The 26,819-nt window shown below is 44.4% G+C and overlaps 1 protein-coding gene across 2 annotated transcripts in view; it reads right to left on the minus strand.

Annotated features, from left to right (window-relative positions):
• Positions 1-16,485, minus strand: part of FECH (ferrochelatase) — a 35,765-nt gene extending 19,280 nt beyond the window's left edge. Inside the window, exons 1-4 of one of the 2 annotated variants that reach the window (XM_030868025.2) lie at positions 16,303-16,485; positions 11,371-11,497; positions 5,296-5,415; positions 3,370-3,518 (exon numbers count right to left, since the gene is read on the minus strand). In XM_030868025.2, the coding sequence (XP_030723885.1) occupies positions 3,370-3,518; positions 5,296-5,415; positions 11,371-11,497; positions 16,303-16,369 (463 nt within the window). In that variant the 5' untranslated portion in view covers positions 16,370-16,485. The remainder of the gene's footprint in view (positions 1-3,369; positions 3,519-5,295; positions 5,416-11,370; positions 11,498-16,302) is intronic. The other variant, XM_070047019.1, reaches the window with a different exon arrangement.
• Between the last annotated feature and the right edge of the window lie 10,334 nt (positions 16,486-26,819).

A 26,819-nucleotide genomic window follows, 5' to 3' on the forward strand; every position in this document is an offset into this window, starting at 1 on the left:
TGACTGCAATGCAGTATTACTACACGAAACCAATTCCAAGTCACATTCCCTCATGTAACGCACTGTAATTAGTCAATAGTAATTCTATGCAGAGCCTGTGCAAGTCTCAAACTATCTATACCGGCTACCAAGCAACAACTACTTGCCCCAAAAATGAGAGTCTGAAACATTTTTATCTGGTTGTAATCATCACTTTTTTTTTTTTTTTTGACTAAAGAGAACTTTTCCAAATACATGTAAACAAATAGACACAGTTCAAAAGTAAATTTTATAATTTTGTAGGAAAAAAAGTATAAGAATGGAGGAGGAATGAGAAAGAGATGAATAGAAAGGAAACCCGATGATGGCCATTCTGACTGGTGTGAGGGGATACCTCGGTGTAGTTTTTTTTTTTTTTTTTTAAATGGAGAAGGTGACATGTCCTTCACCTCCTTTTTTTTTTTTAAATTAATTAATTAATTTATTTTTGCTGTGTTGGGCCTTTGTTTCTGTGCGAGGGCTTTTTCTAGTTGTGGCAAGCGGGGGCCACTCTTCATCACAGTGCACGGGTCTCTCGCTATCGCGGCCTCTCTTGTTGCGGAGCACAGGCTCCAGACGCGCAGGCTCAGTAGTTGTGGCTCACGGGCCTAGTTGCTCCGTGGCATGTGGGATTCTCCCAGACCAGGGCTCGAACCCGTGTCCCCTGCATTACCAGGCAGATTCTCAACCACTGCGCCACCAGGGAAGCCCCCTCGGTGTAGTTTTGATTTGCATTTCTCTAATGATTAGTGATGTTGAGCATCCTTTCATGTGTTTGTTGGCAATCTGTATATCTTCTTTGGAGAAATGTCTATTTAGGTCTTCTGTCGATTTTTGGATTGGGTTGTTTGCTTTTTCATATTGAGCTGTTTGTAAATTTTGGAGATTAATTCTTCATCAGTTTCTTCATTTGCAAATATTTGCTCCCATTCTGAGGGTTGTCTTTTCGTCTTGTTTATGTTTTCCTTTGCTGTGCAAAAGCTTTTAAGTTTCATTAGGTCCCATTTGTTTATCTTTGCTTTTATTTCTCTAGGAGGTGGGTCAGAAAGGATCTTGCTGTGATTTATGTCATAGAGTGTTCTGTATAGCTGATTCACTTTTTTATACAGTAGAAACTAACACACAATTGTAAAGCAATTATACTCCAATAAAGATGTTAAAAAAAAGAAAGAAAGAAAGAAAGAAAGGAAACCTGAAAGCAGGAAGGAGAAGCAGCAGGAAGGGGTAAGGGAGGGAGGGAACCCAGTGCTAGCCCCACCCAGTGGCAGCTGGGGCTTCACTGCGAAGCTTCAGGTCCACTCAGCAAAGCATGAACAGCAGGACAAGAAGCTTCTTTCTGGGTAACCTGGGCGAGCCCCGAGGGGGCCACAGGGCCACATCTGGTAATCTTCTTGCTCTTCAATGCAAAGTTCCCCCAAAGAACCTGCTAAACTCTGAGACTGTTTCCTGTTTCCTATATCCACACTCTGTGTGATCATCAGCTGCTATACTCGTTTTGTAGGGTATCCCTCCAGCAAGTCTTCAAAGGATTTTTCTCTCTGCCCCTGGAGCAGCCTGGCCTGCAGCAGCAAGGCCCCACTAGACTAGAAGCTTCTTGTAAGTAGAAACCATGTTTTTCAACCGTGAGTAGCAGTCCTGACCAGCGCAGGGCACTCAGTAGGCCACTGATGAATGAACGCGTGGGTGGTCTTGGGCTGCATTAAACACCCCCAAAGCAGGCTTGCTTAAATGATGAGGTGGTCATCTACCACGCAGCAGAAAGGCAGAATTGAACTTGCCTGCCTCGGGGGTCCCAGCGTGGGCCACAGAGGCTGGTGATATGCCCTAGGGTCATCAACACCAGGTATCTGATAGCGAGTGGGACACTGCTATACATCCAGGTCATTCCATGGGACTCTTTCCAGACCAACCAGGGAGGCAGAGGCCACTGCTGGCCTGTCTGGTCTGGACAAGCCAGCAGTCTCACCACAGAGAAAGAAGGAAGTGGGAAGGACGCATGTATACTCCTTTTTCAAGGCTGACAGCTCTACTAGGGTTGTTATGGTGATGGGTGCTAGACTAAGACGTCACCAGGAAAAATGGCATCTTTCCGCTGCCTTCGTCCACCGAAGACAGCATAGCAATTGCAGATCTGGTTCACGCTAAACATTTTATCGTGATACGCAGTTCATGACTAGAGAGTTTGTTCTCCATCGGGTAGGTGTGAGGTGAGGTCAGCCAAGTTTCCCTCACCCCACATTTTAAAAGATACACTGTGTCACAGGTGGCTGAGCTGTATAAGAAACGCCCTGAAGCCACAAGTGAAGGCAGGGAGAAAACCTAATATTCAAAAGCACAAGTGAACAATTTTCCAAGTGAGATGCTCTGCTGAGGGCTGGAGCCCTTTGTCCCATGTGTGACACAAACAGTGGATTCTGAGAGCAACTCGAGCTGCTGCTCAATGAAACGCTTTCGGTCCTGCCTAGCGGGGCTGCTCTCCGTGAGGGTCCACACTGTGTCACACTGTCCTGATCCCGAGCCCTAAACTGTCTGCAATGAACACATTTCATGTGTCCTAAGATGCACAGTATTTGTTTTAACACCTTATATTGGTCTACAACAGACACCATCTTAAAATTAACTGACAGAGGTCTTGTGTCTTCATATTATATAAAAACAATGGTGTGTCCAGCAATCGATGGTGTCTTGAATGCAATTAAATACGGCACTTAGAGTTCCTTCGTGTAGTTAATGTTTCATTCTGCACATTATAATTTGCGTTAGAGGCTCTCAGAGAACAGTCACCAGATGTGTGCAATCCTCTTTTCAGTGCCATGCCCAACGAGGCACTTAAATGACTCATGATCATGGTATTGCCAAGAGCTGAAAGCGGTTGCTGAAAGTTGCTTAGAGCCTCATGGCTGCAGTAGCAGCTAGCTAATTCTGCTCTAGATACTGATCTAATTAGTCATCCACACAGAAAGAAACAACAATAGCAGCAGCCTCAACCTATTTCCCAAAGATTTCTTTCCAGGACGATGATGTATGCATCTGTTTTTTCATGGTAGGTAGCCTCTTCCTTATAATCCAGCTCAACTTAACACACACCTCCAACTTCCTTTTGAGACTAATGTTCTGAAACTTTAGCTTTTTTATTTGTAACATAAGGAAGTAATAGAAAAGGCATACATCTGGGAACAAAGGAAAATGCCACAAGAACTGAGTTCAGTGGCCGGGCATCATGTAGGACCCCCTGCAAATTGAGAGCTGCTGGTACCCAGAATTGCATTTGGCTTCCAACAGTGTTGTGAGTTTCATAACTATACTTTGAAAGAACAAACCTAGTGAGATGTGAGTTGAGAAACACCATACCTGTGTGCGGGGACAACTCATCCAGCAGCTTCACCATGCCTTCCCCTTGTTTAGTAGTCCACATCTTGATGGGGGATCCGCCTCCAATCCTGCGGTACTGCTCCTGAATTTTGGGGGTTCGGCGTTTGGCAATGAATGGTCCCAGCTTACTAAATCATTGAACATTGAAATCATTTTATTCCAGCTAAGTAACCTCAGAAACATTTTCTACTCAATTAAAAAAAAAAAAAGATAAGCAAAATTTTAAGAAGAGCCTATTAAGATCACGCCTTTAAAAACAGAAGCTCGAGATCACTGACAACAGCCTGCTCTTTCGGCCCAGATCAGAGAGAGAGAACCAGACAGTCTCTGAGGAGTAGCCACCCTGCCCTACAAGCTGTTCTAGCAGCAGGCCCTGAAGATTCAGGAGCTCAGACACCTGTGCAGAGCACCTGGCTGTGTGCTAGCTACTAACTTACCACCTCTGGATCCTGTACATAATAGGAACTAGGACGTACAAGACATTAGGCAGCGTGCAGCCCTCTTATTTAAGAAAATGCATGTTAATCCTATGATATACTTGCCCACGTGAGCAAAGACGTATGCACACAAATGTTCATTGTAACACTGAAAACAATCTAAGTGTCCGTCAGTGAGGCACTGGTTAGATAAATTAAGGTATGACCATACAGTGCAATTCCATACAGTCATGAAAACAGAATGAGCCAGATCTATATAATCTGTTATGGAATAATCTCCAAGAAAAATTAAGTTTCAAAAACAAAAAATAGCAAAGTGCCAAATGATGTACATAAGTACATTCACGTTTGTGTAAAAAAGGTGTGTGTGTGTGTGTGTGTGTGTGTGTGCGCATGTATATATACACCTGGATGTGCCTGGACTATTTCTGGACCTAACAGTGCTTACCTCCGGGGTGGGTAGGTGGGAGGCTGGAGTCCAAGGGGAAAGAAACACCTGCTTTTTACTATAAACACTTATTAACTATTTGCAATTTTTTATCGTATGCATATATAAATTTTTTTATTAAAAAACCCTATGCTTGGGCTTCCCTGGTGGCGCAGTGGTTGAGAGTCCGCCTGCCGATGCAGGGGACGCGGATTCGTGCCCCGGTCCGGGAAGATCCCACATGCGCGGAGCGGCTAGGCCCGTGAGCCATGGCCGCTGAGCCTGCGCGTCCGGAGCCTGTGCTCCGCAACGGGAGAGGCCACAGCAGTGAGAGGCCCGCGGACAGCAAAAAAAAAAAAAACAAAACCCTATGCTGGGTGCTCTGTGATGACCTAGATGGGTGGGATAGGGGAGAGGGGTGGGATAGGGGAGAGGGGTGGGAGGGAGGGAGGTCCAAGAGGGAGGGGATATGTGTATGCATATAGCTGACTCACTTCACTGTGCACCAGAAACTAACACAACATTGTAAAGCAATTATACTCCAATTTTTAAAAAAAGATATTGTGAAACTCAATCATACACATCAAAATATACAGCAAATATCAATCATACCTCAAAAAAAAAATAAAGAAAGAAAAGAGGGAGGAAAGAATGAAAGGAAGGGAAGAAGGATGGCAAGAACTCAATTCCACAGCACCAATGAATAATACTCATTGATTCCCTGAGTGTTAGTTAAGTACAAAGTACAAATACATCTTTATAGCTCCTTCAGCTGTGTCCAGACCGCTGCAATTTCCAGAGCTCTGGGAAGGAAACGGCCCAAGGGGAATCCTCGCTAACTTGCTTTCTCTATCCCCTACAATTCTTCTTACATCATAGCCTTCTCATAACTAATAGAAAATAAGAATGCTGCTCTAGCACTACCAGATGTGCACTAAAACCGTTTATTTATTTATTTTTTAACTACAGAACTGAGATACGTGGAAGGCAAAATGCACTGCACAGGTTATGGATAAGTATAGGCATTTACATGTATCTTACTTTTGAACAGGAAGTGTCATGAGGTCTCGATCCGAGAAGAGCCTCAGAAGGAAGTCGTGAACTTCTCCGACGGTTTCAGGGCCCCCCATGTTCAGCATTAATATTCCAGTTTTCGGCTTCCTACATAAATCAAAAGGCAACAATTGATTTGTAACACTTCTAGGGTAGAATTTTGTTTCTGCTAGCAAACTCTCATCTAATCTGTTCAATGCAAAGGTGAAAAGCTACAGATCTCTTCACTGCCATCACAGTGAACACATGAGGCCTCCAGCTCTGCACAGTCCAAGGTCCCAGCTCAGACTCTGACCTTCACCGTCTAGCTCCATCCCTGTCCCTGGACTTGCCCTGGGCTCCAAATATTCCTCTATTAAACTGTCAGCCCTGAACAAAGACCCCATTCTTTGGGGGCTGAGGGTCTAGGTGTAAACCTAAAATTGTCCTGAGGCTGAAACACTTGTTCATATGACTGCCTTGTGCCTACACAGGTTACCTGATCTCTCCAAGCTTAAGTTTCCTCATCTGTAAAATAGAGAGTCCACCAATTACCTCAAAAAGTTATTTTGAGAATTAAGTGCATAATGTACTTATTCAGCATAAGCTGGCACAAACGGTAGGTTCTATTCTACACAGAGGGGCCGTGGGTTTCCCTACAATTTTAAACCTCCCCAGTAAACTATCAGCCCTTATTTACTCCCTTCTCGTTAGTTAATTATTAAATTATTAATGGCTTAAATTATTTCTTGCTACTCTGCTTCCTTCTCCAGAGCCTGCCTTTACTCCTGCTCAGTGTCCCCTGCTGTGATAAACTACGTTTCTCACTTTACACTCACCTCGCCATCCCTCATCTAAAACCCACTACTTAGGTAATTCCTGTAAAACACTGTTCTGAATTGTTCAAATTAGTCCCAGGCTAAAGAATCAACCACTGGATGAGCAAAAGGAAACAAAAAGAAAGTCATGCAGCTTCTGGGAAATTTTTTGTAAAAAGGACTATGCAAAAATGTAAACTTATAAAATCCACAGCTGCTCTGAGGCCTGCACCGCCGAAGTGAGCCAGGCCAGGATGAGTTCTCTCTTCCTAAACCAGCCAGGGGGCAAGATGGAGCCAGAGCAGGACCCAGAAGCCACCAGAAGACCATGACTCTGGTCGGAGCCACAAGGTCAAAGCCTGAGATGGGAGCGTGGAGAACTGCGGGCCTGTCTTTCCTCCTGTGACAGGAGTGAAAGAGGCTGCCGGTGGGGAAAAGAAAGGACGAGGAGTGTTTCTTCCACTCATCCTTTTTTTTCTTTTTGTGCACTGTAAACATTTAGATACAATTCACATACCATAACACCTGCCATTTTAAACTGTACAATTTGGTGTTTTTTAATATATGCTCAAGGTTAGGCAACCATTACAGCTATCTAATTCCTAAACATTTTCCTCAGCCCCCAAAACCCCACTTATCCGTTACAGCCATTCCCCATTCTCCCTCTCCCTCACCCCTGGCAACCACTAATCTACTTTCTGGGCCTATGGATTTGCCTATTAACAGAAATAGAGTCATAATATGTGGCCTTCTGTGTCTGGTTTCTTTCACTTAGCATAAAATTTGCAAGGTTCATCCGTATTGTAGCATGAATCAGTACTTCCTTCCCTTTCGTGGCTGAATGATATTCCAACGTATGGGTATCCTCTCCATTCACTCTTGATAAAGCAGCCGAGGAACAAGCAGCCTGATGTCGATTTAAAACACCATTGTTACAAATGCCGAGGGGGCTACTTTCCGAATCTCCTACGCCAAGACCACCTCTAGCTAATGCAGTGACCACAGCAATCCTGCTGAGATGGGTCTCGTTTGGAAAATTGCTCTTTAAGTGTTCTAGAGCTAATGACATCATGATGACATTTTAATTGTAATTTTTAAAAAAATGTTAATAATGTTTGGCAATAATTTTAGGCAACAGAGTGTGTCAAATTTATACCAGTAGAAACCATTTTCTTGATCAAACATAGTATAGGTGGATGAAGTAGAAATCTGAATTCTCAGCCTAAGTTTTCAAAATAAGAACCAATTTCTGGGGAAAGGGAAGTGCTGCATTACAATGAACTCAGGGACTTTCTGATTTAGACCCCATTATATAGATTAAGCAAATTCACTTTTTTCGCATCATTGTCTTAGGCCAGGGTTTCTTGACCTCAGCACTGCTGACATTGGGGGCTGGACAATCCTTTGTTGTGGGACTGTCTTGTGCTTTGTAGGAGGTTTAGTGGCAACCTTGCCTCTACTTACTAGATGGCAATAGCACACACCCTACCCCAGCTGTGACAACCAAAAATGTCTCCAGACATTGCCAAATATGTCCCAGGGACAAAAATGATCCCCCATCCCACCCTCTGCTCAGAACCACTGTGTTAGAGGAAAGGGGTTTAATCTCTTTTTACTAAACCAAGCAACCACATTGAAGTTGTTGTTCCATAACTTTTCTACCCCCTCGGGCCAGAAGTCCTATCAATGAATTAACAAACTGGTGTTTTGTTTTCTTGATACCTGAAAATTCCAGATTCATTATATTGTGAAATTGTAGTATTCCCTTAATCTTTCTACTTAGGCCACTGGTGTTCTGGGATTCTGTCTCTCACCCTCAAAAGCTGTGACTCACAATAAATTAAGTGCATTTTTCCATGGATTGCTGCCAGTTAACAGATTACTGGTTAAGAAACCCCACGCTAAGAGACTTACCTAAGCCACAGAGGGCATCAATGTGCAAACAGGATTTAGAACAGTTTTTCATCTATAACACCTGAGCTCAGAACAAGAGTGGCTTTAAATGGGATGTTACTCTACCCTGCAAACCCATGTTTTGCAAACCATGTTGATCTTATACATGAAAATACCTAAATACGCTTGCCCTTAATTCAAAACTGCGTTGTGCATGACGAATGGCGCATTAGGAAGCCCTAGTCCTAGTCTATTCCCGAATGTGAACTGCAAAGCTTTAGTCAAGGGTTGCTGTCTCTTCTCCCCTCCAGACACAGAACATCTGACACCAAAGTCTGAATGGTCAAGTTCCCCTTGTTTGAATGTAAAAGCGTGTACGGCAAACACATTGAAAGCTTCTCATTTGAAAAGGTTGCCACATTTTGCCATTTATATTCTTGCACTCTCAAAATATGAGGTTTTTCCTTTGAACTATTAACTGGACAAACCAAAACTTAAGCTCATCATTAACAAAGGAACAGATTAATTCTATTCTACTATATAAAGTCATCATCAAGATAAAAAACAAATCCCAGCTCTTCATTAAATCTCCAAGATGTAACTGGCCAGAGGATCTATGCTGCCTCTAGAACAGGGTTTGGCAAACTCCAGTCCATGGGTCACATTTGCCCACACACCCCCTGCCTACTTTTGTAAATAAAGTTTTATTGGAACAGGGCTTCCCTGGTGGCTCAGTGGTTAAGAATCTGCCTGCCAAAGCAGGGGACACGGGCTCGAGCCCTGGTCCGGGAAGATCCCACATGCCACGGGGCAACTAAGCCCGTGCTCCACAACTACTGAGCCTGCGCTCTAGAGCCCATGAGCCACAACTGCTGAAGCCCGTGCACCTAGAGCCCGTGCTCTGCAGCAAGAGGAGCCACTGCAATGAGAAGCACACACATCGCAACGAAGAGTAGCGTCCGCTCGCTGCAACGAGAGAAAGCCCACACGCAGCAACAAAAACCCAACACAAACACAGCCAAAAATAAATAAATAAAATAAATTAATTTTTTTAAAAAACGTTTTATTGGAACAGAGTTCCAGTCATTTGTTTACGTATCACCTGTGGCTGCTCTCACATTATGATGGGGGAGGTGAATAGCAGCAAACAAGACCAAATGGCCCACGAAGCCTGAAAACATGTACCACTCAGCCCTCTGAGGACAAATTTGTAGTGTAGCACTGTCTAGAGTAGTCTGAGCACTAAGCAGCACGAGGCCTTCATCATATCTGGCATCAGAATGACTCACAAAGACACTCACCACTTCAGCATCTCTAATTTTTGTTTGTTTGTTTGTTTTTGTTTTTGCGGTATGCGGGCCTCTCACTGCTGTGGCCTCTCCCGTTGCGGAGCACAGGTTCCAGACGCGCAGGCTCAGCGGCCATGGCTCACGGGCCCAGCTGCTCCGCGGCATGTGGGATCGTCCTGGACCAGGACACGAACCCGTGTCCCCTGCACCAGCAGGCAGAATCCCAACCACTGCGCCACCAGGGAAGCCCCATCATCTCTAATATTTAAAACCCAGAAATAACCTATGTGCCCTATAACATGAGATAGGATAAATAAATTAAGATTTAATAAAATACTCTCAGGCTATAAAAATTATGTAGACTTTTTACAGTTATGTGGTAGACATTAAATAAAAAGAGGAAGTTATAAAAATAATATATGTAGTATTATCACATTATGATAAATATATACTGAGTAAATATTAATAGATACAGGTATAGAGACAAAATACTGGGTGGTGAGATTATCAGTGATTTTTTTTTCCTGTCTGTATTTTCTAAAATGAACCGATTTCTTTTGTATAAATATGATATAAAGTTACTTACTAGAATTTGGGAGTCTTTTTAGATTTTTATTCAATTTTAATAATTTAATCTTAAGACGATTTATTTATTTATTTATTTATTTTTGCGGTACGCGGGCTTCTCACTGTTGTGGCCTCTCCCGTTGCGGAGCACAGGCTCCGGACGCGCAGGCTCAGCGGCCATGGCTCACGGGCCCAGCCACTCCACGGCATGTGGGATCTTCCCAGACCAGGGCATGAACCCGTGTCCCCTGCATCGGCAGGCGGACTCTCAACCACTGCACCACCAGGGAAGCCCTTAAGGCAATTTATGTTGTTGACTTTTGCCACCAGGATAACATAGTAATGAAATAATTTTTCTCCCAGGGTTCCACGTCCAATCAGTTCTTCAGTTTACACCGAATACTTACCCCAAACCCTAAATACTTAAAGCACTTTGTACTATGGCTGAGGTGAGAAAAGAGGGGCCGTGGGGGGCAAGGAGGAGTGGCGTCCTGCTGGGCATGCCCCCAGGATGGAGACAGTGTCTGTGCTTCCTGTCTCCCTTCCCACGTGTGGTTTTTCAGGAGGCCGGAGAGTCAAAAGGAGATGATTTGGGACCCCACACTACTGCCGTATCCCCAACAAACCTCAGTTCACTAAGTGCTCCATCATCATACCCAGGATCACACAATTAAAAGTAACAAACACAAAATATGACTATTTTCAAAGCTGTAAAGCTCTCGTGGAACATCTGGTCTACCAGAAAGGTCAAGGCGTTAATAGTTCACAGCTACTTTCTCTCTGCCCAGTGTTAAAGTGCATTACTCCTATCTGTGTACTCATCTAAAAAGCGACCTTTGCAGTCTTCTGTTGCCTCTGTACCAGAGGAAGACTTGAAAACAGCTGTGGCCTCTGATATTGAAGAGGACACCCAGTAGCAACGCCATGCCTGCTGACGTCCACCCGCAAACAGCAGAGGTGAGGTAGGGAACGTACTTTGTTTCTTTAATAAACTGTAAATCACATTATGGCATTTACAATAATATTCACTGCCTTAACAGTTTACTACAGAAATTCTTGGTGGATTCGTTATTCCTTTTCCTGCACAGGAGATGTATTTCATAAGTATAATCATGTTAGGTTCATAAACATATTTCCAGCATACACATAATTTCTGTTATGGGACATATTCCAAAACTAAATTCCCACACGATTTGCAGATTGTTTGTACTCAACTCTGTGTCCTTTAACAAAAGCCCTGTGGGATTTTTATTTGTCAACCAGACCTCAATAAAGCTGGGGAAAAAAATTTTAACAGAAAATGTAAAAAATCTATCAAAATTCAAAAACACTTTTAAAGCCTTAATTGGGGGTGCAATCTATAAGTTTCACAGCTATTGAAAGCAAGCCAGGAAAATAACATACCACTCCTTACATGCTGGGTTTTCCCAACACCTCTGCTCCTAGGTAGCTGGTATCCACCGGTGTTTGCGTCAAGAAAGAGAAATCCTTATTAGTACCTAAAATTAGACTCGTACCTGTTCCCCGGCTGGACTTGAGGTCTGGGGCTTCTGGCACGTTGGACTGTTTCTGTGGCAGCTGCTGCTGTGGCTGCACTCGACTGGCACCTCCGTGGCTGACAGGCCCTTGAGCCACCATATACCACTGTGACAAAAGTAAAGTGGCAGCATGAAATCTAGCTGGAAAGTAATTGCTTTTGAAGAGGTCCTCAGAGCATAATTCCTGGATCTAAAATTTAATAGAGATGCTACAGCAGAGGTGATTTCCCCAGCATTTCACTGCAGGCGGGTGAAGGCTCTTAAGACCTCTCTGAGGGGGTGGGATGGCGTCCCCTAGGATGGCTTGCAGGACTTGCATGGAGGCTTTTTAGAAGCCACACACACCTCCTCTCACTGCCTTGGCCGCCGCTTTTGACGTGATCCCTCATGAGATCATGCATGTTATGACGGCAGCATACTGCTCATATGAAAGGTGAGGAGCCTGCAGAAAAGGTTAAGAAACACTGATTTAAGGAGTGGAAACTGGGCCAGTTTTCCACCACTTGCACAGATCTCATGTCTGCCTCCTAGCCTTCTCCAATATAGTACCAGAACTAAGAACCCCAGAATTGCCCTTGGACTCTGACAAGGGCCGGGGGACGGAGGTGCTCTGCTTTCAAGGGCCGATTCTGGTCCGCCTCCTTCTGCACCCTGCCCCATGGGGTATGCCATCTGCATGGCCAAGGATTCATGGACCCCCAGAGTCCATGCCCCCCATTCCTGACCAGGCTCCCAGGACCCAGGACCTCAGAATTCCATGCCCCAAAAGCTCCACTTCCAGGGTCTGGCACAGGCCTCTTTCCTGCATCCATCCTCCTGACGGCAGATCGCACCATCAGTATAAGCAATTCTTGATCTGAAGGGTAGCCGACTGGTGGCTGTTCATAGGGTCAAGAATGGAGCTTGAACATACACACACACTGGAGTATGCACAAGACTCTTCACCATGCCGGGCAGGCCAGGAGTGGGAAGAGAAGCAGGGAAGTCTGCCCGCCCGAGGCAACTTTCTCAAGGCCGAGGCATTTCTGCAGGAACTGTGAAGAGTTCAAGAGTTCACCCTTCCAGGCCGTTAGCAAGGTCTACTTGTCAGCACAGCAGAACAGAACATAATTCACAGTCTGTTAGCTTGCTGTATACGGGTCTTGTCCTGGGCACCACAAAGTTAGTTGTGGGCCTGGAGAGCCTATCTGGATCGAGGAGTCCATGGGCCATACCCAGTTATAGCATGAAGGGTACTCATCCTTAAATAACACAGAGTGAAATTAAACTGAAACCACACAGTAGGTACTCAAGATCGCAAAATGCAGGACAGTAGTTACTACCGTGCCCCGCAGTATACACACAACCTCCCTTCCCCAGTCTCAAACCAGCGGGTCTGAAACCAGCCTGAGATCAGTCTCCTTCTACCCTCCTCCTACTTACGAGTCAAAGGTGTTCTGGTGAGGAACCCGGGCTGTGGACCAACGGACCCGACTCTGAATCCAGTTCTGCCACTTACTAGTAATGTCACTGGGGCTGGGTTATAATCTTTCTGAGCCTTAGTTTCCCCAGCTGTAAAATGGTGAAACCCTGTTATCTGCATCCGTGTAAAGATTACAGCAGATAAGGCAGTGCAGCACTCTTCACAGGGCCTGCCTCATATGTTGGTACCAGTATTCTTTTCCTTGGTAAGTGTCTAGAGCGTAGGGACTACACCTTCTCTGATTTTTTTTCTTTTTTTTTTTTTTATCACCTAGCAGGTCTATAAAATATAGGAGAATGATATTTCCAGGCCACTTAGATTTCCAACTATCCAGATTGTGCACATTCCCAACAGAGCCAATTACGTGAGCTTGAGCTGAAAAATCCTTATTAACTCAAAGCAGAAGTGCAAAGATTGACATAAAGAACTTCAATTCCGCTCACATGAAGTCTCAAACCAACTCACATCTCCTTATTTCAGACAAGTTCAATTCTGAACTGCACGATGAGATTTAACCAGGTTCTCAATCAAGCTGCGATGTCTGCAATTCCTTATATAAATGAGGTTATATCAGATTCCATGGGGTATCAGAATAGAACTTTGGCATTACATAATTTGACTGCTGGTAATATAATAAGATTTCCTCCTGCAAACTTTAAAAGGGGGTGGGGTAGGGGTGGGGAATGAGGATGAGACTAGAGTCTCCAACCAGTACATTAGCATTGCTTAGTACAGTTTGGGAGCTGGTAGGTTTTCAAGCTGCCGAAAACTATTGCCATGCCCCCTACTTACAAAATTCTCTTCTCTGAGGTTAAATAAATTCTCAAAGAAGGTGATGCTAATGATGGATCCTTTCTGCTCAGGACATAGGGTTAACACACCCACCTCTCAAGGACTTCTCTAAAACACTCCTCTCCCTTGATGATCTGAAGACTCCAGAAAAACAGAGTATCTCCTACCAAATGATTAGTGCTAATCTAGCTAAATAAGTTTAAAGTAATTATTCAAAGAACCAAATGAGACTCCTGAATGCACTCAGCTCACAGCTTAAGAGAAATTCAAAGGCACAGGCAGCATCGTGTGGTGTAGAGTGTGTGTTCTGGAGCTAGAGAGATCTGAGCAGAAATTCCAGATAGGACCAAACAAGCTGTGTGACAGTAATTGGGCAACTCACTGAGCTACTCCAAGCCTCACTTTTCTCATCTGTAAAACAGTGATAAGGCCAAACTTGCAGGGCTGTTGTAAAGATTAGGAAAATTTTTAAAAATCTATGTCCAGCCCCAAGAACAGTGTCTGGCACAATGCATGAAGTAAGAACACTCAATACTAAGGATCTGCCCACTTATGAACTAAGACCAGGTAACTCTAACCCTACTCTTGGCATGGACAACTGGTCTACCTTTGGAAGGCCTACAAACAATAAAAGCTATAAAACCAAGGGATATGCAGAAAAGATGATGTAAGAAAACAAAACTTCATTAATTCCTGGACACACCCAATAGGTGAATCATTCAAAAGTATACCTGTGACTTAAGAAGTTCATGGGTATCAAGTGATTCTCCAAAACTATTATTTAATATTTTGGATGCTTGGGGGTGGTACGTGGGAGGGTAGAAAACAAGATACACAAGTACCTAATGCAGCCCTTTTCTATCACACAGCAGATGAAGATTATTTCAAAAGGTCCTTATAAACATGAGTATCATTTTAAAAATTGACAGAAATAAGGTTCTGTATTGTAACTATTAATAAACACTTGGCGAGGGGAGGCTTTAAGAAAAAAATTGTTATTTTTCTAGTATGGAGCCAGAATGTTTTCATGTATTAATTTAAACATTGATATTCTTTTTTATTATTCTAGATTTGATTTTTCCAATTACAAAAGACATATATGCCTAACGTAAAAAATCTGGAAAGAAAACGTCACAAAGAAACAATAATTCTTTATTCTATTAACTTTCTAAAATATACGTATATACTATATACATATATACTAGGGAGTTTCTTATTAATTCTGTACTATGCTAAAAACATAGAGTGTAAAACTTTGCTTTTCTACTTTGAGAATTCATTTTGAGAAATACTACTCAATTTTTTCTAACCCAGATGTTAATCCCTTCATATAAAACAAGATAAAGTATTATAACTACATTTAAAATCAGAGTCTGTAATTCAATTGAACTTCAAATCTACTTCTGCTGTGGTTTCTGAATCCTTCCACTTGGTTACTTATAACCTGGACAACAAAGCATTTAACGTTTCTCATATTGTTCTATGACCTCAACTCTAGAGCCTGTCAGACTTTCTTTGCCACAGGAAGGGTCAGTGAAAGAAAAGACTAATTTGATACTTCTTTCAGCCCCATTACTGGCACTGTGCTTCCTTTTCTTAAAAGATAATGTCTTTCGTCTCCCACTGCCCTGATTGTCATTGGACACTGGGTCCTTATTACTTTTCCAACAAAGGCACCTGTAATAAGATATGGAGGTTCAGAGTGGACTCTCCACTCCTTTTCAGTAGGTGACAGATTGATGAATTAGGGAACTTCTTAGAAAAATAAGTCAGGTCTGTGTCCAGTCATCATTCAAATATACAAATTAAGCATCTTAGTAGGTGGCAGCCTTTTACATAATAATAACTGAACATTTTGAGGTATCTATGTATCTACTGTGTGCCAGGGACTGTGCTACAGGCTTTACCTGTATCCTGCTAATCTTCACGGCAAGCCTATGAGGTAGCCTCACTCAGGGGGGTCACAGGAATGCTGCAGAGCTAGTGACCCAGCCAGGTGTGTCTGAACCAGAGTCCCGTCCGCTCATCCTGTGGACACAACCTACATTCACGTCTGTATCAGAAAAGTGTGAGGTTGTCCATGGGTCTTATTTCTTCTCCAAATATCTCTAGAAAATACTAGCCTGAGCTGCCCCGCGGTGGGTCCTGCTGCCAAGGACAAGTGAGCACAGGGTGACGCCAGGGGCCAGGGCAGCAGTGGGCACAGTGTGACCTCCACCACCAGAGAGGGAACCCCAGGGCAGATGTCCATGGTGATAATGAGGATAATGATGCCAACGGTACTGTCTCTGTGGCAGGCCCTTAACACACTCTGCCTCCCGAAATCACAACAATCCTGCGACTATCATTATTCTTATTTTACAGATAAGAACTAAGGCTCTTAGAAATTCAGCCACTGCTCACGGCCACCCAGCTGACCGATGTGACTCCGGGACCCCTCCCCGCGGCCTCTCAGGGTCCTCGGGGGACCCACGTAACCCACTCTCGCCCCTCCCAGTGGAGCGCCCCTTTCCGGATCCTTTCTCCGCCCCTCGCCCCGCCGCGGGCAGCTTCCTGCGCAGCCCGCCGCCGCTCCTTGGAAGTTCCCAGGCCCGGGGACCCAGGCGCCAGCTGCCCGCTGTCCCCGCCTCGGCGGCGGCCGCGACAGCCCCACTTACGCCGATCGCGGAGCAGGACGCCCGCAGATCGCAGGGCCGCAGCCATGTTTGTGCTGACTAAAACCATTCCCGGGGCAGCCTCGGCCCGGGACCTGGGTTCCTCCCGCTGCAGCACACCCAGGCGCGGGCCCCACCAACGGCTAGCAGCAGACCTCAGCACCCACCACCCACGCCTCCTTATCAGGCGCGGCCACTCCCTGCGCCCACGCTGTGCGCCCGCTCATTGGTGCCGGGCAGGGGCGGGGCTTCAGGGGCGGGGCCAGGTAGAGACACGCCCCTCCCCGGGAGCCCGCCCTGCAGCAGCGAGGTCCCCAGGGTAAGAAAGGGTCCCAGGCTGTGCAATTGGCACCTTCCACCCAAACCACCAAAAATCCGTGCGGGTCGCCCTGAACGAACGCCCTGGTTGTATGCGCCCACCTGATCAAGGCAGGAACTGCAGCCATGACAACGCAAAGAACTTTCTTCACATTTCCACTACTATCACTTACATATGACAATGCTTTTGCCTCAATTCTCCAGTTTTGTGGCCTAGTTACAGCACAACTGTACCGACCCTGTTTTATTTTGCTTTGTTTTCAGAATGAGAAAAGGAATTATTTTATATCAGACACTCATGACATACTTGTTAAGTTCCTCTGTAGTATCTCTATGCAGCAGAGTTTCACAGCTGGGACCAGAAAGCAAACATTAGGCTGCTAACGTGACAGCATTAGGAAAAGTGAAGGCCAGTCCGGCAAACACATTTTTTGGTGGGCTGGTACGGTGAGGTCTGTCAGTATCATGTCTGTGCACCTTCGCAGGGTGACTGCCTGGCCCCAATCCCGCGCACAGAACAGGTGCCCCCCGCATTTCTAGCCCTTGCTACATTCCCACACCTCTGCCCGCCCATCTGGCCCTAATGCTCAGTGCATCTCGAAGTACAAGACCAACCTTTGGAATAGAAAGGTGTCAGGCACCATTCTTTCATTCACTGAACAAGTATTGAGCACCTACTGTGTGCACTGGGGAAACAGCAGTGAACAGAGCAGACAAGGGGCTTACATAGGGATTAGGGGAGAGACAGAAAATAATCACAATATGTAGTATTTAGGGTGATGATGAGCGTTAGAAAGAATGAAGCTATGTAAGGGAGATGAGGGAGGGGAGGCTAGTGCAAGTTGAAATAGATGGGTCAGAGAAGACCTCACTGACATTTGGGCAAAGACCTGAGGAAGTAAGGGGGCAAGCCACGTGGAACATTCCAGGAAAATGGAGTCTAGATTGAGTGCAAAACCAGTTTTCTGTAGCTAAAATGTATGCTCTTGATTTAATTCGTTTATTAATTATTGAAGTGGGTCCTCTTTCTGGTTTTCAGCTTGGTGTAAAATGTCAACTTAAGTGGATTGCCTTTCATATTATCTACATGATCTTCAAATCAGGCAAGAGATGTCTCCCGAGAAACAGACAGTAAAACTTGCTCCTCGTATCAACTGCTTTCCTATACATTTTGCTAGCTCTCCATTCTCAGAATGAAAATTACATTATTTGAATTTGCCCTTTGAAGAGGTGATCTTTATAGATAATATACTCCTCTACCTAAAGCCTAAACCCACTGCTTTTAAATCAACTACACAAAACGTCTTTACAATTTGAAATGCTGTGCTGGAAAAAGTGTCGACAAGGCCAGAGAAGTAGAAAAAGCCCAGGGTTTTTAATGACTGAGCTGTGTGAGCTCTTCTTGGCTCAGGAGGCTCAGGGTAAGTCACCCTTCCATCCCGGGTGCTGCACCGCTCCTGCTAAGTGGAGATAGCAGGGGTCTTCTGGTCCCTCCCAGGGAAATGCTGATGATTAGTGACAAGGCATAAAGGTGCCAAATCTCATGTAATCAACACTGGGGCAAGTTAAATTTGTATCTGGCCAGAAAAAAAAAGGAACTAACAAACCATGTTTTATTAACTATATCAACATAATAACATTTTAAAACATGAATCAGCACCATTTCATTCATTTTCCTTTTACTGACTCTTAAAAAACTCATTCAAAATTATACTCATGTATAAAACCTCCCGACACACATATTAAGACTCATAGGTTACAAATGGAAACAGAACTTCATTATTTTTCCCCAAAGAGCTCTTCAGGACATTTGTTATTTCTAATCTATGGCTTATTTCTTACAAAAAGCATCAAATACAACAGCTTTTCAGTGAGTAAATTTTTATGTTCTTTTGAAGTGAAAACAGATAAAACATGCTTTATATGGGTCCTTTTCAAAACTGATAGGAAAACACAGCCCTTAAATCAGAAGATGTGAATTCTAAATACGGGTTTTACTAAGAAATCCAGAAAGCCCTTGAAAGGCTAAAGAAATTTATAAAACTATATGAGATTTATATATATATGTACATATACACATATGTACGTGTATATAAATGCATTTTTTTCTGGCCTAAATATCTGTACCAAAATTATAACCACTTCCCTTAACAAACAGAAAGCACATTCTCTGGGCCAACTCAGATAAGCAGCACTCCCACCACGCGGGAGAGGGTTTGCCTGAGCTCTGGTGACTTAATTAGTGAAGAAAGCATTCTCTTCTCACAGACAGTACTCAGAATCCAGCCTGTGATCCTAAATAAAATGAATTTGTTGGTTTCAGCTCAATGCTTCAGGAAAGGGGTGGGGGAGATCCCCTAATTCATTATTTGCCGTGATTGGCACCTCTGAGCTACACAAACTAAATTTAGATTACTCAATTCTGTCTCCTTAATCAGAACAACAGGGCGAGGATGGGGGCTTTCAGTGCAAGAGACACAGTGGCTGGGTGAAGCAGACAAATGGTGAGCTCTGATGATTACTCAGAGAAACCTGACCGATTGTCCCCACAACTGTTTTAAGCAAAGAGCCCACCAAATGCAGGCCAATGCGATGTGTATTTTGACTGCCACTCTTAACCACGCAGAGCCTTAAGCCCACTAGTGATGATGGGTTTATCAGTTCATGTGCACATATTTTCTGAGAGTCTACTATGAGCAAAGCGTTATATCGGATACTGGGAAGGATAAAAAAATAAACTGTACTCTCAAGTAGCTCATTCATTTATGAAACAAATACGTCTGGAGGGCATGCCTAGGTCAGGCACGTGGTGGGCACTGAGCATTACACCAATGAATTGGACTATCTCTACTTTCATGCAACTTACATTCTAGAAGGCCAGGCAGACGATCAACAAAAGATCCATACCGTAAGGTTAGCTGTGACTAGGAACCATGAAGAAAAATAATAAATGAGGCAAAGCCATGGAGAGAGGCAGGAAATGTTAGTTTCGGGGGTGCAGTGGGACAGGGCCTCTCCGCAAAGGTGCCAGTTGAACGGACCTGTGGGGAGTGAGGGAGGTTCTCTGTGGAAGGGCTTTGCAAGCAGAGGGATCAGAAAGTGCTGGAACACATTTGAGGCTTGTATTAGTTCCCTGGGGCTGCTGGAACAAAATACCACAAACCAGGCTGCTTAAAACAACAGAAATGGGGGCTTTCCTGGTGGCGCAGTGGTTGAGAGTCCGCCTGCCGATGCAGGGGACACGGGTTCGTGCCCCGGTCCGGGAAGATCCCACATGCCACAGAGCGGCTGGGCCCGTGAGCCATGGCCGCTGAGTCTGTGTGTCCAGAGCCTGTGCTCTGCAATGGGAGAGGCCACAACAGTGAGAGGCCCGCGTACTGAAAAAAAAAAGAAATGTATTGTCTTCCAGTTCTGAGGCTGGAAGTCCAAGTCAGAGTCAACAGGGCCACGCTCCCTCAGCAGTCTGTCGGGGAGAATCCTTTCCTGCCTCTTCCTAGCTTCTGGCAGTGGCCAGCAGCCCTTGGCTCTCCTCGCCTTGTAGCATCTCTCTGATCTCTGCCTCTGTGGTCATGTAGCCTTCTCCCTGTGTGTCTCTTTTCCCATAACTGTCTTCCCTTCTAGAAGGACACCAGTCGTATTGGATTAAGAGCTCACCCTATTGACCTCATCAGAACTTGGTTACATCTGCAAAGACCCTACTGGTAAATAAGATAACGTTTCCAAGTACCAGAGGGGAGGATTTCAACATATCAGGGTTTTTTTTTGAGGGAGAGGGACACAGTTCACCCCATAACAAGGCCTTGAGGGACAGTAAAGAGACTGCGTGTCTTGAGCAGAGTGTGTGGGGTGGAGGGGAAGGAGTTTCGGCCTATTAGGTGATGAAAGACTTCATCTTATCAAGTGATCTCCCTCTAACAGAACGATCCATGCTTACGGTTCAAAAGGTTCACTTTGCCTGCGGTGTAGAGAGAAAACTGGAGCTCTTGCGCCAGTATTAAGACACGTACCACATGACTAAATAATTTCATTTTCTCCTAAGGGTTCTAATTCTTTTTGAGATCATATTGGGCAAGAGTGTTTTTCTCCAGCGAGGTCTCTGCCCCCGGGGTTGTGGGAGGGTCCCTCCAGAGCATTTCTGGTCTGCCTCTGCCAGGACTGCAGGGTCCCACCAGGCTTAGATGGGGTTTATGGACATTTCTTGGCTTCGTAGTGCTGCCCCTTGCAGATACATTCAAACCAGGAAAGTTGACTTTTTCCAGCAAGCTTTCATTCCCTGTCCAGAGCCCTGGGCAGGTGGCAGTCTTCCATATCCTTCTCTGGCTACAGGGCCAGTTTTCTAGATTTCACAGAAGGGCCAGCCCCCCAAGTCCCTGTTTCCTGCAGAGAGGGGTCTAGCCCTTGGTCCACTTTCCTGTCTGGGTGTAGGGTGGGCACTGTAGGAGCTGCGTACATGATGTGCTCACTCTGTGAAAATTCGTAGTGTTGCACACTTATGATGTGTGCCTTTTTGTACGAATAGTATACTTTAGTATAACTTTTTTTTTTTTTTTTTGCGGTACACGGGCCTCTCACTGCTGTGGCCTCTCCCGTTGCAGAGCACAGGCTCCGGACGCACAGGCTCAGCGGCCATGGCTCACGGGCCCAGCTGCTCCGCAGCATGTGGGATCTTCCCGGACCGGGGCACGAACCCATGTCCCCTGCATCGGCAGGTGGACTCTCAACCACTGTGCCACCAGGGAATCCCTAGTATAACTTTTAAAAATACCCCCGAGTGCCTTTATCCGGGTTCAATTCTCCCTCTAACTCCCATACCCAACCTAACAGCCCTGGTTTAGAGACCCTCTCTACTCCCTCCTCTCCAATTCTGATGCCTAGAGGTGTTCCTTTCACTCAGCTAAGAGGAGGGTCTGTGTGGAATTATTATATTTATCCGGTAGAGTCACCTGTTTATAGTGGGAGAGGAAGAGGTGAGCAGAAGTTTCCCTGATAAAAATGAGTGGTGATTTCAGGCTGAGAGGATGCAGGGATGCTTTTTCATCGGGGTGGTATAGAATTTACAAGAAAAGTAGGCTTGTTGTATACTGAATGTGAGGGGACACTCTGAAGGCAGAAGAGCACACGATTACCAAGAGCAAGACGTTCACTTGGCCACCGCACAGCATCTGGAAAGGATTCAGAGCTAAGCGTGGTGAGAGAAGGCTGAGGACCGAGCCTGAATGTGCTGAGAAATTGGACCTTTGTTGGTAGGTGAACGGGAGTCATGCATGGTCATGACAGTCATGGAGAAGAGTAGCCTGTGCTCTGAGGAAAAGGATTGAGCAAGCAGGGTCCAGGCTATAAGAGAGGAGAGACAGGGAGAACAAATAGAAGACAGTGGCCACCGTTCACAAAAGAGGTGTTGAGGGGCGTGGCCAAGGAAAGTGAAGACAGAAATAGGCAAGTAATGGCACACTGGAGATTAGAGGGAGGGCAGAATCGGGTAATTCAAGTTCTTCAGCAGTAGTGAGACCAAAAAAGAGAAATACATTAGTCAGCAGGACAGCTGGTTTGAGGCAAAGATGAATGCACTTTTTTATATTTGTTGTTTTCATATTGTCTTTGTTTTTGCCCGAGTATGTTTTACATTGCAAGAAGGACAAACAGGTACAGCCATCCAACAGAAAGTTGTAGTGGTCATCTACCTAGAAATAAGGATTGAAACCGACCATTCAACCATTCATTTTTTAAAAATAAATTTATTTATTTGTTTATTTATTTATTTATTTTTGGCTGCGTTGGGTCTTCGATGCTGCGCACAGGCTTTCTCTAGTTGCAGCGAGTGGGGGCTACACTTCGTTGTGGTATGCAGGCTTCTCATTGCGGTGGCTTCTCTTGTTGCAGAGCATGGGCTCTAGGCACATGGGCTTCAGTAGTTGTGGCTCGCGGGCTCAGTAGTTGTGGCTTGTGGGCTCTAGAGTGCAGGCTCAGTAGTTGTGGTGCACAGGCTCAGTTGCTCCACAGCATGTGGGATCTTCCAGGACCAGGGCTCAAACCCGTGTCCCCTGCATTGGCAGGCCGATTCTTAACCACTGCACCACGAGGGAAGCCCTAATCATTAATTCGTTTTACAAAACAATTTACAGAGAATTCATCACTCTCCTTGCTAATTTGTCCTTCCTAATAGCTAACAGTAATTGAATATTTATTCTCTTTCACCTATGTCCACTCCCTTTTGATTTATCTTCAAATACAGAGGGAAGATCTCTGGGTAAAAATGGGGGCTTGAACACATGGATGTAATTTCACTCCGACCCCCAAACCCCACTAAAATGTCAAGAGAGGTTTGGTTGTTGTTGACAGTGATGGTGTGTTTTGTTTGTTTTCAAGCACAAACCTAAAATGATGGGGAAAAAAGAAAAAGGAATGACAGCAACAAATTTGGGGAGCTGGAAGGCAGATGGATAAATGGTTCATGATTTAGCAAACTCAAAAAACCCTGAATCTTAAAATGGCCATCCTAAGACAAGAACCATCCGGATTTACATGGCAGAATCCCTAGGAGGTTCCAGACTGGCAGCAGCGGGTAGCCCTGGAAGTGGGGATGAAAGGGAGAGATGCTACATTGAGATAGATTTGGGGAACTAGACTTACCGAAGTTGTGGACACATAGCCCTCTTCACCCCTTTCCCCCCACAGGAGGTGGGAAGAGTCTGGAATCCAACCGGCCCAAGAGGAAAGATCTAAGGATGTTGACATCTGGAATCCAACCGGCCCAAGAGGAAAGATCTAAGGATGATGACATCAGGGACTCCCATACTCAACATACTCAACAGTTCAGGCAGCTCACCCTACAGGAGGGCTCACATCTCCTCCCACACACTTCAAAAGCATTTTATCTGCTATTTGGAATTCTCAGCAGAAAACCAAGTATCACCTCACATCTGAAAAAAGCCTCTAAGAAGAAAGACAGAGACCCAAGCAAACAGAAGAAAACGTACAGGAAGAAGAGAGCTTGAGTAAAAGACCATAAAGATGGAACTTTCTGAGGTCAGAATAAAAAATTTTTAAAATTTTACTATGCCAACAGAGATGAAAAATCCAATAGAAGGACTGGGGAAAAGTTGAGGAAAGCTCTCAGAAAATAGCAAGCAAAAAAAAAAAAAAAAGATAAAAGGAGGTCTACTATCTGAATAATAGCAGTTGTAGAAAGAAAGAAAAACAAAAGAGGGGACACACAAAAATAACAGTTTAAGAAAGTTTTCACAACTGAAGTCCCTGACTTTCTGAATTTAAAGAGCCTACCAACTGCCCAACAGAATGAACAGTCCCAAGGAATATCATATTTCAGAACATGGGGACAAGCTTCTAGAATAGACAGGTCATATGTAAAGGACCATGTATGAGAATGTTTGGGAATTCTCCAAAGCAACATTGGAAGCTAGGATGGTAACACTGGAAGCCAGGGTTTCAAAATTCTGAGGGAAAAATGCTTTTTAACCCACAATTTTATATAGAGACTATGGTTTAAATGTGAAGATAGATTAAAAACATTTTTTAGATAGGCAAGTTCTCAGTGAATTGACATTCCATGCACCCTTTCTCAGGAAATTACTGGAGGATGTGCTCCACCAAAAAGAGGAAGTAAACCAAGAAACAGGGAAACATGGGATACAGGAAACAGGCTGTCCATAGAGGAGAACGGTGAAGGGGATACCTGGAATGACAGCGAAAGAAGATCCCAGGACGACAACTATATTTCAAGATTGGAGTGTGGCTGGTTCACACTACAGCAGACAAGCTCTCAGAGAAGCTTCTATGGGAAGATATAACTGATGAGCACCTGATGTGTCTGAGCATCTTTGGAAAGTGAATTAATGATAAAGAAAAAAATAAGATGACTGTTAATTATGGGCAAAATGAAAAGTTGGCCAGAAAAGGAAAAGCAGTCATAGTATACGACATGGTCAACCAAAGTAATGATTTAACTAAGCTGGAAAGAGGGGGAGAAGAGAAGCATGCACATGAATGGTGGGACAGGGAGAGGAAGAAGCGCAATCTTCTGCAGAAGAGCAGTAGAGAGTGTCTAAAACCGAAAAATCGATAAAGTAATAGAAGCATGTTTTTCTTCATGACATGGAAGTAAATGCCTAAAGAATAAGTTAAAATTTTGAGCACCACCATTTCTGTGAGCCAGGGTGCTACACTGTATTAAATTTTGACGCCACAAACCAGCATCTTTGAACTGCAGAGTACACCAATGTTTTTTCAAAGATAATATTCTTCATCTTATCAAGTTAGTAGTAATCTATGAGGTAGAAGGAAACTTTTCAGCATAAGAAACGGAATCATTTAATTGACCAGCAATTAGCAAATACTATGAATGACAGCATTTGTACATCATAATATCTTTTTTCCTTAGAAGGACTGAATGAGATAATAGGATTCTAAGTTTAAAGGAATTCAAGCTTTGGTGTTTCAAACTTCATTCTGTCACTTTTAACAGTGCATCTTCAGGCATGTTTTTTAACTTTTTCTCAACCATTACCTCAGGGGTAATAGGGCTATTATCCATATATAGGGATTATAGGGCTATAATTATAACATATATTGTATAAATTATAATTTATATAATTATCACAAGAGGTTATTGTGGGGATTAAAGCACGTGACAGTACATGGCTGACACAAACCAGTACTCCATTATTGGCAGCTACCATCATTTTGAGAATTTCCCAGTATGACTTGAAAGCTAACGAGTGCACAGGTGTAGCGTTTTTGTGGCCACTGGCAATATTGGACAGTCTCAACCTTGCCCCAATGTTCCCATTTTAACATAGAGATTGGGAACAATTTCAAGAGATTAATGTGAGATGAATGAGGACCTACAGTCATGATGATGAGAGGCTTAAGGCTGGCTTTAGAAGAGGGAGGTAGCTACTCAGTGACAGTCACACTAAGTCTGCCACAGCCTCAGCTGGGCGGGCTTTTAAAAAGCATCCTGGGGGCTCCCCTGGTGGCGCAGTGGTTGAGAGTCCGCCTGCCGATGCAGGGGACGCGGGTTCGTGCCCCGGTCCGGGAAGATCCCACGTGCCGCGGAGCGGCTGGGCCCGTGAGCCATGGCCGCTGAGCCTGTGTGTCCGGAGCCTGTGCTCCGCAACGGGAGAGGCCACAACAGTGAGAGGGCCGTGAACCACACACACACAAAAAGGCATCCTGGGCCCAGCCCTGAAATCCTGATTCTGTTGGTCTGGGATGAGGCCCAGGTGACTCCAATGCGTAGGAAGGTTGCTTATGACAGAATCTCACTGCTCTATACACTAAACAAGAAATTTTTAGGAAATGCTAGAGGCAGCCATGTGTGGGGAGCTGGGTGGGTGGAAACGGCTGTAGGACATTGACAAAGTCAGTATTGAAGTCATTTGAATTGCTACAGTATTAGCCTCCCATCTGTCCCCAAAGCAGGTCAGCTACACAAGTACCAAAGGCGAAGGGGGCTGCTGGCGTGAGGATCACGTATTAGGAAGAAGTTTCAGGCAGAAAAGGGCTGTGAGATGAGTCCCACGAGAGCAGGAACTCAGAACCGGGTGTCTGTGAGGTGGACACTTGGCAGGGATATGGGATGGGCTTGCGACGCTTAGATTACAGGGACAACCAGAGAAAAGGGAATGTGAGTCCACGTGCGTGAGGTGCGCTGCTCGGGTTCTTGGTTTGACGTCACCACAATCTTGACTCCGTTATCCCCACCTAATCCCACAGCTCTCCCTCAGTATTTAAAACTTTTAGCCCATTTACACAATTAAAATCTAATCTAATTGAGCCTAACCTCGTCACCTAAATTCTGATCAAATGAACTGCCTAGTTGCATCCAGTTAGAGCTCATTCCCATTCTTACATGTATTTTTCATTTAAAGATAGAGGCCAAATATACTACAAATGCCCCATTTCCATCTGTCATTTTACTTAACTGCAAAATAAGATATAATCTAATGTGTCCAAAATTAATACAAAAAGGATGATAAAAATGATGTAACTAGGACCCACATCTAATTTTTAAAAACCATTCCTTTTCATTACCATGTACTTTTCCTAATACCTACCAAATTCAGGAATATCTAGTTTCACATATACAAATCATGAAAAATAAAGATTTATAAAATGCAAAAGGCATGAACTAATTAATGTGAAACAGCGACAATCAGCTTAAAAAAAATTAAGTCAGCAAA

The sequence above is a fragment of the Globicephala melas genome, chromosome 13 (genome assembly GCF_963455315.2).
Source record: "Globicephala melas chromosome 13, mGloMel1.2, whole genome shotgun sequence".
Taxonomy (NCBI): domain Eukaryota; kingdom Metazoa; phylum Chordata; class Mammalia; order Artiodactyla; family Delphinidae; genus Globicephala; species Globicephala melas.